General features: G+C 39.2%; 1 protein-coding gene across 3 annotated transcripts in view; it reads right to left on the minus strand.

Annotated features, from left to right (window-relative positions):
- Positions 1-16,068, minus strand: part of LOC129767519 (mucin-2-like) — a 223,023-nt gene that overhangs the window by 1,541 nt on the left and 205,414 nt on the right. For all 3 annotated transcript variants that reach the window (XM_055768509.1, XM_055768508.1, XM_055768507.1), the window contains one exon: positions 49-264. In XM_055768509.1, coding sequence (XP_055624484.1) covers positions 49-264 — 216 coding nt within the window. The remainder of the gene's footprint in view (positions 1-48; positions 265-16,068) is intronic.

Consider the following 16,068-nt stretch of genomic DNA (forward strand, 5'->3'; position numbering starts at 1 on the left):
TCAACCGTTGAATGACTCATGACTGAAATGATCATGTTGTTTGCTTACCAATTCGTTCAGAAAATCTGGATCGTCCTTATCCAAGATCACCGTACTCAGTGGATGGGTTGTTGTAGGACGCCGAGAAGTAGTGGTTATCGGTCTTGGCGTGGTTGTCGTGGTGGTTGTGGTTGTTGTTGTACTAGTGGTGCTAGTTGTGGTTGGCTTCCTCGTGGTTCTTCGGGTTGTTTGGCCACCACCATTGAGGAATTTTGCCAACTGCCGCTGCAAGAAGAATGGTAGATTTATATCTAGTGTTGTCGAAAACCCTAGCACATCAATTCCATCTAGTATATAAGGCTGTATTTATCTCACTGGATTCTTTCAATATCGATTCTTAGTTTACCGTTCTTCATCAGTTACCACCACTGAATTTGTATATATTCCTAACCACTGACCAGAATTGTGAAGTACACTATCAGCTTTACGCGTTTTCAAGTGAAAGATCCAATCCAAGTCACTCCCAAAGTGCCCATACCATCATATTTTGGTCCTACAGGTCCGGATCAAATCGTGATAAGTACGATAAATCACAGTGATTGATTACCGTCGCGGGAACGTGAACCAAAATTCTATCCGATTCGGGCGCAATTTCCGACAGTGCTGCTGTACAGAGTCTGTATTTCCATTGCGGAATGGATCACATTCAGAGATACGTATCAATGTCTAATTAATTCGAAGGCGCGATTATCGTCAATAGATAATAACGGCATGTTTCCAGGGGCTAGACATAAATTGAATATAGGCTACCCAAAATCAAAATCAATATGGCGTCATTTGTTTATCAACATATCATTTACGAGGATTGAAATCGAAAAATGCGCTGCTTTATTCTAACTGCATGAGCGATTTTCATATTTCGGTTTCACATGGAGGTGTTCACATTTAACATGGAGTTTAAAGTTAGCCACTATTCGACTATATAACCGGACCGAGTTGTAAACAACAGTAATTGATAGAACCAAAATGTCAGTAAACCGCGCAATATTGGGTACACTGGCAATATGAGAGATTTGACGTTTTAGTCGTACCCCTGCATGTTTCAGTTTTGGTCGCATATTTTTATTCACTGCAGCGCCCCTAGTTGTAATATCATGAAACTATTAACAGTGTTTTTATCCGGATGGTTTGTTTATTCAGTAGTGAAAATGTCATCAAGATTGAAGGACACATTCAAAAGTTATTGACAATGGGACGTGAAAGGCGGGAAAGGAATCTGCACACTCACGTTAAGAACCCGACGTGGTCTGGAGAAAGGATAACAAAATTCCTGAAATTCCCAAAATTGACTGTAAATATCGTACTCCAACGATACCGGGAGACCCTTGGGCTCTCCTTGCGGGATTTGGCGAGAAAGTTCAGTGCGAGCCACAGTTCGGCGAATTTGTATGCTGGTTGCTGAAACCCGTGCAAGCTGTACGAGCAACTGTTGACCAAGTACAAAGGATGCATCATGATGGACGATGAAACATACGTAAAAATGGAATTCGGACAAACAGCCGGTAACAAATTTTACATTGCCAAGCGTAAAGGGTGTGTTGCGGGCAGGCTCGAATTTGTTTATGCAGATAAATTTCCCCGTAAGTTAATGATTTGGCAAGGGATCTGTAGTTATGGACAGATGAAAAAGGTTTTCATCACTGGGCCAACAATCAACGGAAAAGTTTAAAAGAAGGGGCGTCTTCAGAATAGGATTTCGTCACAAAGGTCCGATGAAGTCCTGACTTGACTTGACGAGCTGCCATAACAGCCAGGTGGCCGTCAAGTGGTATAAGAAAAACATCACACGAAAAGTTCGTCAATTCATCCGATCAGTTGACCAATAATTTCATGTTTTTTTCGCTTTAAGATCATTAAAAACCTACAAAATGACATCCTTCCCTTTTTTGTACGTTATTTCTATGCTGAGAAATGTCCTGCTTTATGCGACTAAATCCAAACTGAAGCAAGCTCTACGAGTCCCTTATGCGCTTGATCGACGATTTTGAGCGCAAAACCGAAACAAATATTTGGAATGTGCAATCGACTCGATCGATTCTCCTTGTGGCACTGGGAAGCTTCCCACAAGTGAGGTTCCCAAGTATCGGGAGCTCATCGATTTGCTACGCATCGATTTGCATCCTAGTTCTCCAGTTGGTGGCGCCTTCAAAAATTCGCTCATCTGATTTGAACAAATCGTAGTGCTACCAGCTCCGGCATACACCCTTCAAAGGTGATGTGTTCCAGAAAATGACTGTCCCTCGTCGCTACGTGTAAGTGAGGAAGTTTCTCTACATGAATTGAATTTATCGTCCTGTCACCTTGCGAAGGACTGTACGTCCGGCGGTTGCAAAGTATCCGCTCCGCTCATCTGTGTGACAAAAATCCAGTACACCTTTTACTGGTAAGACTTCTCCATCGTCATATCAAACAGATTTGACTAAGCAGTCTTCTTCATAATCTCGATTCATTCCTTCGATAGAAACACAGTCATCCTCAACCTCTAACCAACCAACCAGTCTCGTTTCCACTTACTCTCCTTGGCAACAGTCGAAATGTTCCGGTGTTACTGTGCTTATGCAAACAGCGATAGTCAAAGATTTCGGCCCTGGTGGAGACGCCCAATGGATAAGACCGACTATGTATCGCAGCTAAGTTTTTACAATAGATTCTGATTTTTAAGAAAGATGCATATCCTGAGGGATAAGGAAAGAAAATTAAAATAAATTTGGGGAGTCGCGAAGAAGGACAGTCGTTTCTCTTACAATAGGAAGAAAGCCTAAGACCGCGATCGTTCAAGAACCCTGTCATATACTGAAAAAGATCTCTCGTGAGCTCCATGTGAATACTGCAGATTCTTCACGCTGGGGTATTCCGTCCTAAATCACACTGGTCGATCCTAACGTCCACAAACCTGAACAGCTGGATCTTCTGTTGGTCATGGAGCTGTAATTCGAGTTGGAAGGACTCATCCAATTGGGGCAAACCTTTTCTACAAAACACCGCTTTCTGGATAGATAACGTCGGGAAAAGCACAATTTCATCGCTTTCGCAACCAGCCCAAGGTGACTCCCGTATACAGCGCTGCACCGCACGATGACCAAATCTCTCGTTTCCGGAAAATGGAGACCTTCTGCGAAGAGAAATTCTCTACCAACATCTTACGTGACGAAGTTGGTAGAGTTGTAATCACCATTCCGAAACGAGTCGACGTGATGTCTCAACTTGGAAGCTCGAATGAAATAACCACATCGGCTTTGAACACCTTTCAAATGCAAATCCCAAATTCAAGGCGTACGCTGCATTCATTAGGGCATCTAAGAAGTGCACCGGAAAGTTATCTCAAACATTTGATACGCTGTTACTCACAACCGAACCAACCGGATAATTGAGATGTTTTGCAATGAATAATGTTCCCTGGAGGATCTGCCAAGAAGTGGACGTAATCCCGGTTCCAGTGACCCCGGATTGGACCATATAGTCGTGAATTATAATCGTAAACATCGGTCTGTCTTTATTTGTGACTTGTCCAAGAAATTTGGTACCAGCATCGAAATGACCCAGTGGATTGAGAAGAGACATATTTTGAAAACCTACAAGAAGCAGAAAGTATCGAAACAAACTTCGGAACAGCAACATCGGTAGTAAAACGAGGACTAGAAAGCTTGATGAGCGTATTTTGGATAGTCCCATCCACTGCATATTGATGGACGACAAGACATCTGTCAAAGTGGACTCTAGAACACTGCTTTGGCCTCAGTATTACAGTAAATCAGTTGATGAAATTGCACCGACTACCGATACGACTGTTGCGGTGGAAAAAATCGACCAAAACGTGTTAGTCTGGTATTTGCACAACTGACTTGCGATCTTCACAAACAGGACCATAAATTCTCAAATTTATTTGGACGAATGCTTGAAGAAAAGATTATTTCCATTGTATTGAGAGCATGTCCTGTCCCCTCTATTCTGGCCAGATTTGGCAATGGCTCATTACTCCAACTCCATCCTTCAGTTGTTTGAGGCAAAACAAAACAAAACATCAACCCATCAAATTGTCCCTAACTGCGACCGATCGAACGTTACTGCGCAAGTGTCAATGGCATATTCAAAAAGGATGTTACATTGCCTCGAATCGTCTCAGACTTCAGAAAAATATGATCAGCAGTGTCCAGGAAGTGCATGAAAGGTACTGTCCAGAATTTGATGGGAGATTTCAGATCCAAGCTACGATAATTCTACAGAAATCATCGATCTGTGTGAATTATTCACTCTACTGTCTGACAATATCCTAAGCAATAATAGACCGTAATTTCATCAACCTATGCGCTTTTTTTCACTTTTGAAAGTTTGGAATTACTTTTTAATACATTCCTTAACCGTTTTGTACTCGCGTGCACAATTATAACTCGCGCATGGGGTCACAGCCCGTACGAGTCTCTTCAACATTGCTATTGTGTACGTTTTGGGCATTATTGGTATTTATTTTAAATAAAAGGATATAATTAAATGAAACTCCAGAAAATATTTTTTCCTCAACTTCATTCAATTTAAATGGTCATTTATTTAATTCAACCTGCTCAAAACAGAATTTTTCGATCTGTGAGACCGTGTGCGGGAGTATAAGATGGTTGAAACATATGCGAGTAATTGGTGACTCAGACAACGCTGCTCCGGGTTATTATCTTCCCCATCATGGCTAGAGAAGGTTTATAGCACGATATATACTGAAATATCGGCCAATCAGGCGTTGATGGGTGGCCCTATGCTGCAGGATGACATTCACGAGATAATCGAAACCCTCCTCGCAAACGATGTTTTGACTGGGAATGAATTTCTTAGCGATATCATAATCCGACAATCCTGGGTTTCCCCTGATCGTTTTAACACCTTCAAATGCAGCTTCCAATCGTTAGTCCTTAGACGCTTGTCGAAAATGTTTGGAAAGCGGCACACGGTCGATTTAGCCAATTTCAACAACTTCGTGACTATGGTTAGAATTTTCGAAGTGGGCGTCCAAAATTGATTTTCGATTCGCGGCTTCCATCACGTATATCTTTTTTCAAATAAAAGGAAATGTGACGAACTTCCAGAACTAAAAGAAGAAACATTTCAAACCTAATTGCTGTTAAAACATTCCAAATCCGACGACTAGGAGCGCTGCAGTGTAAAAAAAACAATGCGCCCAGACATTAAATGACTCGAAATTAATCGGAAGATTCGGCTTCAATTTATTACCCACTAGAGGAAAAGCGGTTCAAATGAACTCCCTAAGGAATATGCCCATTTACTGCGTCCACATACTGCTACAATTTCCGTTCTTCAGATAATATTATAGCTTAACTTTTATTATGAAAAATAAAAATAGTACATTTTTCATTAAAAGAAAATAAGATGTAAAATCGAGCATTTTTTATCGTGCGGTTAAAATGATCACATGGTGGTGGTAAAATGAACAATTACATATATCATGCTAAATGGGATAAATTTATGCGTTGTTCCTTATATAAATTTGTTTAAATTATTATTGAAATAGTAGGTACATGTATGAATCAAGCTGAGCTTATTCACCTAGAGCTAAGTGGTGCGGACTCAATCCACTTCATTTTCAAGCAAATTTATGGATTTTTTCAAGCGGTTTCTTGCAATAAATTCTCAGACCACCAGAGATGCCTGATTTACAGATATGTTTGTGAATTTACAGACATATCTGTAAAATACTTTTTATTTTTGTTGCAGACTTTTTGGATACAACAATATTTCACAGGTTTTTAAAAAATGAGAGGCTCTATTTATCACATTAAAGATATTTGACTGATCGTATTGCATTTTTCCATAGTTTTAATACATAATAAGTTTTTATATTAGTTGTGGCGTGTGTTTATATTTAGTTTTTATTTAGTCCGGCGTAACCACAGTGATTACGTGCGCAAAATAGGTCGCATTGCAGTGATGTCGTGAGCATAGTATCGACCGACGACAGTATCTTTTGCATTCTGTTGGTGTTTGGTTTGGTAACAATAAGTTGTATACGTCAGCGTTTTTCATGATTTCATAAGTGCTTTTGCCCTGAACTCATTGCAGACGAAACAGACAATACGATTCCTCACGATGAATGAAAAATTGCATTAAATGTATTTATACTATGCTTCAAAATTTCATGACAGTGAGGAAACAGAGTCGAGAACTTATGAGAACTATCGATGCGATTGGTACAACTTAACAGATTGTAACTTCCCGAGAATATCAAGAACAGCCGACGACAAACCAAGTAAACCGAATTAGCGCTGCCGCCGCCAAGCGAATCATTTTTAGCAAACGTACGGTGCAACATGTGCGTCGCTAATTTCATTAAAAATGACTCTCCTAGAGGGGTATCTTTTGAGCAAACGACAATGAGTTGATTCTCAAAGCCTTAACCGTTTCGTTACGAGCGTCGTCTATAGACGACATCCGCGCGACGAGCTGTGTGTACGAGCGTCGTCTTTAGACGGCATGAAATTCATACTGCTCTTCGATCACACTAGCGCGACGTGCATACTTTTCGGCGCAATACTCCGTACAGGGGTAGCACTTCGGAGGAGCACACTGCCGTAATGAAAGGGTTAATTGAACATCTTTGAGTAATATTAAGATTGACTACATCCGAGCGAAAACGGAGACCGTTTTATCCCAGTCCTTGAGCATCCCTTCAATCTCGCACTGTTAGCCTATATCTATCTATATAAATGAAAATGGAAGGCCAAATCTGTTCGTAAGCGGGCCTCGAGGAAGGGATGATCTGATTTTAGCCTTCTTTATTTTGTTGTATTCGTCTCTTCCCGTAGATCAATATAGTGGAGAGCAAAATCGGAAAGTTTCCGGAAAACTCAGAAGGAATGTCGGAAAATTCGGAAAAATGAATTTCCATATGACCGAAAATTACATCATGATAAGCGTTTTTAGGGGGTCTCCGTAGCCACATTGGTTACGCGTTCGCTTAGTAAGCGATCGATCGTGAGTTCAAAACTCAGGGTCCTCATTGACCATCTTTGTGTTGTTACAGAATAGCTACGTCCATGCAACAATCATCAGCGATGGAGATCGATCCACGGTCGAAATAAGATCGATTCATCCATACAACTGCTCTGCCCTGCAGACACATCGGGCTACTGTTCTATAAATAACTCAACAATGATCAATCAACTGTCTCCGCTGTCCGGTCTAACTGGATAATGGAAGAACAGACAGAATACTCTTACGCCTAAATGGCTACTGTGTGAATGTACCATATGTAATGGTATAGAAGGAATACTGGCGAATGGCAACTGTGTAATGTGCTAATTATAGATATGATAACCATGTGACATGTACACGATTAAAATTCGGCTCTGTTACAGCTAAAATGCTAATGAGCCTTAAATAAATAAATGGGATAAAAAAAAAGCGTTTTTAGTCCATTCAATATTTGCGCTAGCGAAGTTGATCTTTGTTCGAAAGTGGAAATGGATTTTCAGGCAAAACAACGCATTCCTGTATCTTTTATCTATCTATATAAATAAAAATGGAAGGCTAAATGTGTTGCTTATCCCAAAATCCGATGAAGGAAAGGTCCCTTTTGAGCTGTCTTCATTTTATTGTATTTGGAGTATTCTGCCCACAGAACAATGTTATGATGAGAAAAAGTTTTGAAATTCGTTCTATAGAATTTATATCAAAACAATAATGATATGACATATACTACATATACTAGCTTCGCCGGGTCAGCTGACCATAATTTAGGCCCCAAACTTGATGTTTACAAAAATGTCCAATTAAACGTGTCGCATTACAGGTCTGTCCAATTTGCTAAATTTCGCATTAAATGTAAACTACTGTATATACAGCCATTTCATGCCAATAAAGTGGTTCTCAAGGGGAAAAATGATTTTTCGGACCACCGGTTAACTTCAAAAAATCATATCTCAAAAACAAAAAAAATAGCATCCCTGAAATCTAGATATGTAATGTATAACATCCGCAGCTTTCAAGAAAAGTATAAAAAAATAGTCTAAAACCATAAAAATAATAAAAAAAAACTACAATCGATAATTACGAAAACAAAATCCTTTTTTTCATTGCAATTTCAATATATTATATTTTAATGAAAAGCTAGCTCATTGGCTTCAATTAGATATGTCGATAATCTAAATCGGTTCAGTGATTCAAAATTTATAAATTTTTGAAAAAAGTCAGTTTTGGGAAAAACTGGTGAAAAATGATTTTTCGGACCACCCTAAAATGGAAATGGTGGAAAAAAGGGTCTAATGTTTCGCGATAAAGAACAAAACTACCACTTTTCATCGAAATCTGAGAACTACTATATCGGTTTGGCATGGAATGGCTGTATATATAAAAGATGTACATATACAAAATATACCATAATATACAAAAGACAATCTCACGTGCATCGCGATGTACAAAGTATCAATGAATCTGGAAAAAATAACGTTAAAAGATATTTCTACAGATCCGCACACTTTTACAGAAATTTCCACATTTTTAACAAACTTTAACATATTTTTACAGACTTTTTTTTTAAATCATCTGGCAACTCTTCGTTCCACTTTTCATCGAATGTTTTCAAATCGCAGGAGTAAACATTTAGGTGACTGTGACTTCGTTTGTTTTTATTTCATTCGAAGAAATATTATATCAGGGAAAGTGGACATTAAAAATGCGTGAAAGACTGCCCGAATACGAGTGAAAATGTTCGCGTTAGCTTTTATCGTATTCTTTCGGAAACGTATTTACAGACGCACTGGGTCGATTTTTGCGGAGACGACAAACTAGTTCCGAATAAGGATTCGCGTATCTGTGGAGTAAGTACGATGTTTGAATTATTGAAAACCAAAAGTGTAGCAAACCTTTCATACACATTTTCAGGATTATTTTTATAGCGTCTTAATGCAGTGGACTGTAAAAATTGCTAGTTAATCCCGCTGCGCGATACCAAAGCAGCCTTTATGCGGATTGCCAAACGTTGAGAAACCAAATTCCACCCGTGGGCGCGATGCAGACTGCCTTTATTGAAGTGATGCAGCGGGGATTTTCCATTCGCATGAAACTTCACATCACTGTGGCAGATTGAGGGACTCGTTTCATCGGAGACAAAACACAACACACGCTTAAACTATAACTATGTACATTGTATTTTACTTAATACTATAGAAATATACATGAAATTATACAGAGTTATAAATTATACAAGCACTTCAATTTCTTTTTAAATTCTGCTTCAAATTTGCTGCTGTTGCGTACACTCTGCTGTCTTTAATCGAACTGGTGTGCTGTCCTTGTACAGCAAAAACTAACATCCAATCCGTTGGCGGAGCATGTTCGTTTCTTTTCGCAGGAGAGCTGTGGATTGCACTTTAGGGTCTGGCGTCGAGGGATTGCATCGCATGCATCTGTTCTCTCTTCAGTGTGCTTGTGACTGTACAATTTTGATAGAGATACATCGTTACATTTCAACCGGAAAAGAAACCACGAAGCGCAGATTGCTTTACCGTTATATTCATAACCAGTACTAGCGGATCATAATTACGCGGATTTCATTCGGCCAGCTTCACTAGCAAAACTGTTTTCACCGACGTTAGAAAAAATAGTACCCAAAACATTTCACTTTTGCTATGTATGTACGTATCAAATTCGCCAATGTTGAATTTCGCTCCCACGTTAAAAGCTTGGAGTGAACTAAGCGTTATTCGTAGTTTGTTGATGATCGGTCAGGTCCTGATACCTTGCAATATGAGATTCTCTTTCAGAGATGCAATGGCCAATTAAACAATTGACGGAAAAATGAAGTTCGTTCATTTTATAAGTTTAATTATGTTTGCCTTTGATAACAATACCTCTTTTGTAGTGTTGATTATCATAAGAAAAATAACACTCCTAATCGTTGGATCTCTTTTGACATTTCAATTGGATCTTTTTTGACAGCCGTTTTGATTCAGTCCACGCTACCTAGACCTAGACTGCCGTAATCTCGCAAAGTGACGCAAGCGCCAGAGGGAGAAATTTTCAGTACGAGACTTTTCGCAAAATTGCATGTATAATCAGCATACGCGTACATTACGAAAGTCTGATCTGTACAAATTATGTACAATTGATGGAAATACATTGCCATCGGCTCGATTTTTGAAAAAATGCAGTTTTATTTAAGCTTTGTTACCAACGCCAGTTTGTTGTGGAAACAGCAACTTTTAATCGCTGTTTCCACAACCGATTGTCGTTCATCCATCAAAGTATGTGAGAATCTGTTTCCAAATATTTTCTACCACATGCCACCGTTAAGTGGAGCATGAGGTAGCATCAGGGAGAAGAGTTCTACACATTTTCCGTCATTGTAGCGTGTGTCGAGCGGGCCAACGTAGTTGAGAACCCGAATGTAACAACTATGGACAGCACTTTCTTTTCCAATTCAAAATGCAATTGAAAACATCCTTGCTGAATAAGATAATGCCGTCCGAAATTATCCGATGTAAAGCAAATACAGTTTACGCGAGGATGTTCTGAATTTTGTTATAAGATGCGTTTCGATGGAGATTTTAGAAGAGTGCAGCTGTTCAGCAAATCCGACATTTACCCTTCGATCTCTCAGCTTCAATTCATCCGAAAAAGACATTGAGCAAGTGAGGTAAGTGAACATCGTCAAGATGCTTTGTCCCTTGATTGATGTTGTTATTTGAAATTAGTTATCCCTTCTCGTTCATTCTATGCCATCGGAGCGGATTAAAAATCACATCGCATCAGATTCAAATTACATCACATTATAAGGGAAATGGCGCTTGCGTCACATCACAGTGGAAATGGCGCTTACGCCATTCCGTTTTCAAGCTTTTACGGGGTCATTTTTCCACATTTCTATAAAACTTCGCAGTCGTTTGAAAGGATTTGGTATTCTTTATCGATCTATAACATAAAAAGTAAAATGTCAATTTTGGCGCTTGCGTCACTTTGCGAGATCACGGCAGTAGAGTAGTGATTTGAATTTGCTCATACGTGCGAAAAAGTAGTAAGAAACACATAACGCTTCACATATCGAGGTGGCATATTTTTTCAGGGTCAAAACCACATTGAAAAGCTACATTCGATGAGGTAGATCAGCTTTGGAAAACATGACATTGTTAGTCGCTATCCAGTGGTGGCTCATGTTGCGACAAACAACAAAGTAATTTCGAATGCGAATTAATAACTAAAACCAAACAAAATATCTGTTTACCTCTCATTGAATATGTGAATAGTTGTCCAAACTGATGATTTGTCGAAGATATCAGGTCGAATAATTTAAATTTCGCGGGAAATCCCTTAAATACGATGCGCAAAAAGTTACATCAGAATGGCTACCGTGAGAGAAATTTCTGTTTTATTTATTATGTTTTACATTTGACAGTTTCCTGAATAACAAGATGTCTTAAACGGCTTCAAATGTTCTAAGAGTAGGATAATGAAGAAGTATCAATTTGTTTATAGTTAAATTATCGAAGTTTGAGCACTGGTTAATTTTACCAACCCTGTTCATTTTAACCTCATTTCCCCTACATAATATCTGCTGACGTATATCTTCTTCGGAACCGCTCAAAATCTTTGAGCTCTCCACTATCATCCACGGCTATGTCTCAGTATCGTATTTGGTGGCTAGGTGTCTTATTTGGTGTCTGGAATTTTCAAAACATAAAATTGATGACTATTCTTGGGTTGCGAGAGCCCTATCGAAAGACTTCTATATGGAGGATCCACTGACTGACAACGACGACGTAAAAGAAGAGAAAGAGCTTTACAACCAACTTCAACAGATACTTCAATTCGCCGGATTCAACCTGCCCAAATGAGCGTCTAATTCGTGCGCCATCCTTTCGACCATACCACCCGAGTTTCTGAAGAACGAAGATTCGAACTGCACTATTGCGCTCCACAGAATCAGCTCGGTTCCATGTAGATGGGACACTTTCGTTGCGAATCGGATGTCGGAAGTTCATCACCTAACAACTAACGGATAATCCAGCGGATAAAATCTCTCGTAGTATAGAAGCAAATCAAGTGGAACAGTCTTCAATTTGGACAGGACTTCAATCGTTACAGAACTGTGACGCTTGCATTGAAAAAAATGGCAAATTTTCCATGCGTTAACCTTAACACCTGGTGGGGCTGTCCACATACCACATGGACAACTTTAGGGGGGTAGGGGGTATCAAAATGTCCACGGAGAGGGGGGAGGGAGTATAGACTATGTCCACGTGGACACGAAGAATAAATATTTTTTGACGTAGGATTACGTCTTTCGGGAACATATTGGGGTACAAATTGAAAATCTAAAATCGAGTACATCGTGAAAATTGTCTAATTTCAAACGCCTATTGCTCAGTCATTTAATGTTGAATTGATGAAATATTTGCGTCAATCGATTTCGGCACTCCATAACTATTTTTTATATTGAAGAAAATAATATATGTCATAAAACTAAATATCGAACAATTGAAAAATCTCAACCCCTATTCTAACGGAAATACCCACTTGTGATTGGTCGAAATTGACGACACATGCGGCGGATCCCTAACAGAGACATCAAAACCAAGCTGCCTGGGGGAAATCGACATTGCAAATACATGAAAGTAGGGGGAATTTTTGTTCCTACCGAAAAGTGTTCCCTAACAGAGACATCAAAACCAAGCTGCCTGGGGAAAATCGGCATTGCAAATATATGCATGTCGGGGGCAATACAAAAGCAAGTAAGGTGGGTGATACGATTAATTCTAGCAAATAAAATTTGAATTTGGAAGTTTAATGTTGGTTGCTTCGTGAAATTTCATATCAATGACCGATCGTGTATTGTGAATAATTTAGCACAAGTGTAGGTGTAAAATTGTATATGTTAGCAGTTGTGTTAATAATGACTTGATATATGAAACAATTTATTCCAATTTTCATAAATAAAAATTAGTGGGTTATATCTATGAAAGGTTCACGTGGAACTACCTTAGCTGAGCAATCATTCGTTTGTATTGATTAAATTCTTGATTGAATGAAACAGTTTCCAAATTCAATTGAGTTCAATATATTTGCTCTGTGAGTGAAAAAAATGAACAAATGCCGTGTAAAGTCAATTCATTTATTGTGATTGATTGTTCTTCGTTACAAGTAAATTTAATGACGGACCTTTAACGTTTGGTATGATGACTAGAACAAAATATATGTACGGAAGAATTATCAAACGTTTGATGAACCAGCCTAAGGCTGAAAATCTTTCCAATAAAGACAAAAAAAAATTATCAAACGATTATTTTATTTTACATTTCCCTCTGAAGTTTACATCCCAAAAGTGTACATACTTCTCGAATCTCGAATTTGCTTGAAACTGGGAAGTTCATTCGCTTCTAGTGGCTGCACGATTTTCCCAGGTTCCTAAGTTTAGAAGATTATGTTAGGACAGACATATTCCACTCTGCACAAAGGCAAGCGAGGACAAAAGTACTCGCAGTTTGCATTTATTTGCAGAGCCGATTTCCCCAGAAACCACGGTTTTGAAGTCTGTGTTAGGGAAACACATTTCAATCGGAACAAAAATACCCCCGATTTGTATGAATTCGCAATGCCGATTTCCCCACGCTTCATGGATTTGAAGTCTGTGTTAGGGAAACACATTCCAGTCGGAACAAAAATACCCCCGACTTGCATGAATTTGAAATACCGATTTCTCCAGGCACCTTGGTTTAGAAATCTCTATTAGGGAACACATTTCGGTGGGAACAAAAGCTCCCCCTACTTTCGTGTGTTCTTTTTCTTCTTTTTGGCTTTAAGAGGGTTTAAACTTTTCAGTTCACTCGCCTCTAGTCTCTTTCGTGTGCTTGCAATGCCGATTTCGCTGCTTGGTTTTAAAGTCTGTGTTAGGGAACATTTTTCGATGAGAACAAAAGTCCCCCTACTTTCATGTATTTGCAATGCCGATTTCCCCAAGGCTGCTTGGTTTTGATGGCTGTGTTAGGGAAACCGTAAATCGGGCCAATCAAAACGATGCAGTTAGGGCGTTTAGATAACGCCTAATATTTTACAGTTATTCAATTGTTCATCTAATGAAAAACAACATTTTGTTAGTTGCGATAGATGCGTAGAAATATTCCCTATCAAGTGATGCAAACATCTCTCCTATCCAGTACGAAATGTTCGAGCTATAAGTATTCGAAATCTTTCATTTTTTCCTGCATGTTCTGTGTTTAGGTTTTCATTTTACCCTCCATATATTCCGGTTAGACGTAGTCCCACGTCAAAAACCAAGGTGTGTTCCCGTTCGTTTGGTTTAAGATGTCTGTTATGTTGTGTTCATTTTCACCCAAGGAAAATTCAGCGGCGAGAAAAATTGAAAAAGTGAAGAAATAGTGATTTCCCATATGCTCTACATATACAGGGTTTTCCAACTTTAAATTCCGAAAGTAAATTGAAATAAAACACACTTAGAATTCGAATTTAGATGAAACTTTTACTTCAAATTAAAGTTTGGTTTATGCTATTATGTGTGAAATACAACATCATTCAAATGTCCACCTAGGGCTTCCTCGCACACCTTGATCCGGAACAGGTAATTTTCGATGACTTTTCGGCACATATGGGGCGGTATCTCGGTCATAACTTCACGAATGTTGTCTTTCAAATGTTCAAGAGTTTGCGGAGAGTTGGCATAGACACGGTCTTTCGCATAACCCCACAAAAAAGTCTAGCGGGATCAAATCGCATGATCTGGACGGCCAATTGGCATCAACAAAACGCGAAATTATGCGTCCCTCAAATTTCGTTCGCAATATGGCCATGTTCGGTCGTGTTGTGTGGCACGTGGCGCCGTGTCATCCGTATCCATATCTTCAATTTGAGGCAAAAAAAATTGGTTAACATGCGGCCATAGCGCTCACCATTCACAGTTACCGTCTCGCCGTCCTCATTTTCAAAGAAATACGGCCCGATGACTCAACCAGACCATAATGCGCACCAAACAGTGACTTTTGGCGGATGCAATGGCCTCTCAACAATCACGTGTGGATTTTCTGAGCCCCATATACGGAAATTTTGGGTGTTCACATAGCCACCGAGCTCGAAATGTGCCTCATCGCTGAAGAAAATTTGATGCGAAAATTCAGCATTTTGCTGCTGTTGTTCGTTCACTCAATCGACGTATGCCCGACGCATTCCATGGTCACCACGCTCTAATTTTTGTACCAGTTGGACTTTATATGGATGTAGGTGCAAGTCCAAATGCAAAATTCGCCACAATGATGTGTTTGACAAGCTCAATTGCTGAGCACGCCGTGGAATCGAAACATTCGGATCATCCTCCACACTGGCAGCAACAGCAGCAATATTTTCGGTCGAACGCACATTGCGGTGATGCACAGGTTTCACAATATCCGCTACGGATCCAGTTTGTTCGAATTTACGCACTACATTAGCGATTGTGTGCTCTGTAGGCCGTCCATGACGACCAAAATCCGTCCGTAATGCTCGAAAAACATTTGCCGGTTTTTCACCATTTTTATAGTATAGTTTAACTAAATTAACACGTTGTGCGATGCTAAAACGATCCATATTGTAAAATGGCAGCAATCAACTAACGATATGACGCTTTGGTTAACAGCTATGTCAAACGGTTGTCAACGCAGGGCTGTATACTTTCGGAAGCCCGAAATGGAAAACCCTGTAGTATTAGGTGTTGTTAGTCCAATTAAAATTCGCATTGGGTTGAATAAACACTCAGAAAGTAAAATTATGAAAGAAAATTATCTTATCCAATTCAAATATGTTTTCTCTATATTAAAGTAACATGTTTTACTGATGAGAAATTTTGATAATTGTGTTCGGTATTAGTAATTATCTTATATTACATTATTGAGTTTTTGTTCTTCATTTCATCCATACATATCACAAGAGGCATCTCGTCTAGGATCAAAGAGGGCGGTTTTCATCACATCTTGTTCCACTTCGGTATCTTGTATCTGATACACACCATCCAACGACTGTTTACCATCCTTCTGTCATCATCACTTG

This window comes from Toxorhynchites rutilus, chromosome 2, assembly GCF_029784135.1.
Source record: "Toxorhynchites rutilus septentrionalis strain SRP chromosome 2, ASM2978413v1, whole genome shotgun sequence".
In the NCBI taxonomy this organism is placed as follows: Eukaryota; Metazoa; Arthropoda; class Insecta; order Diptera; family Culicidae; genus Toxorhynchites; species Toxorhynchites rutilus.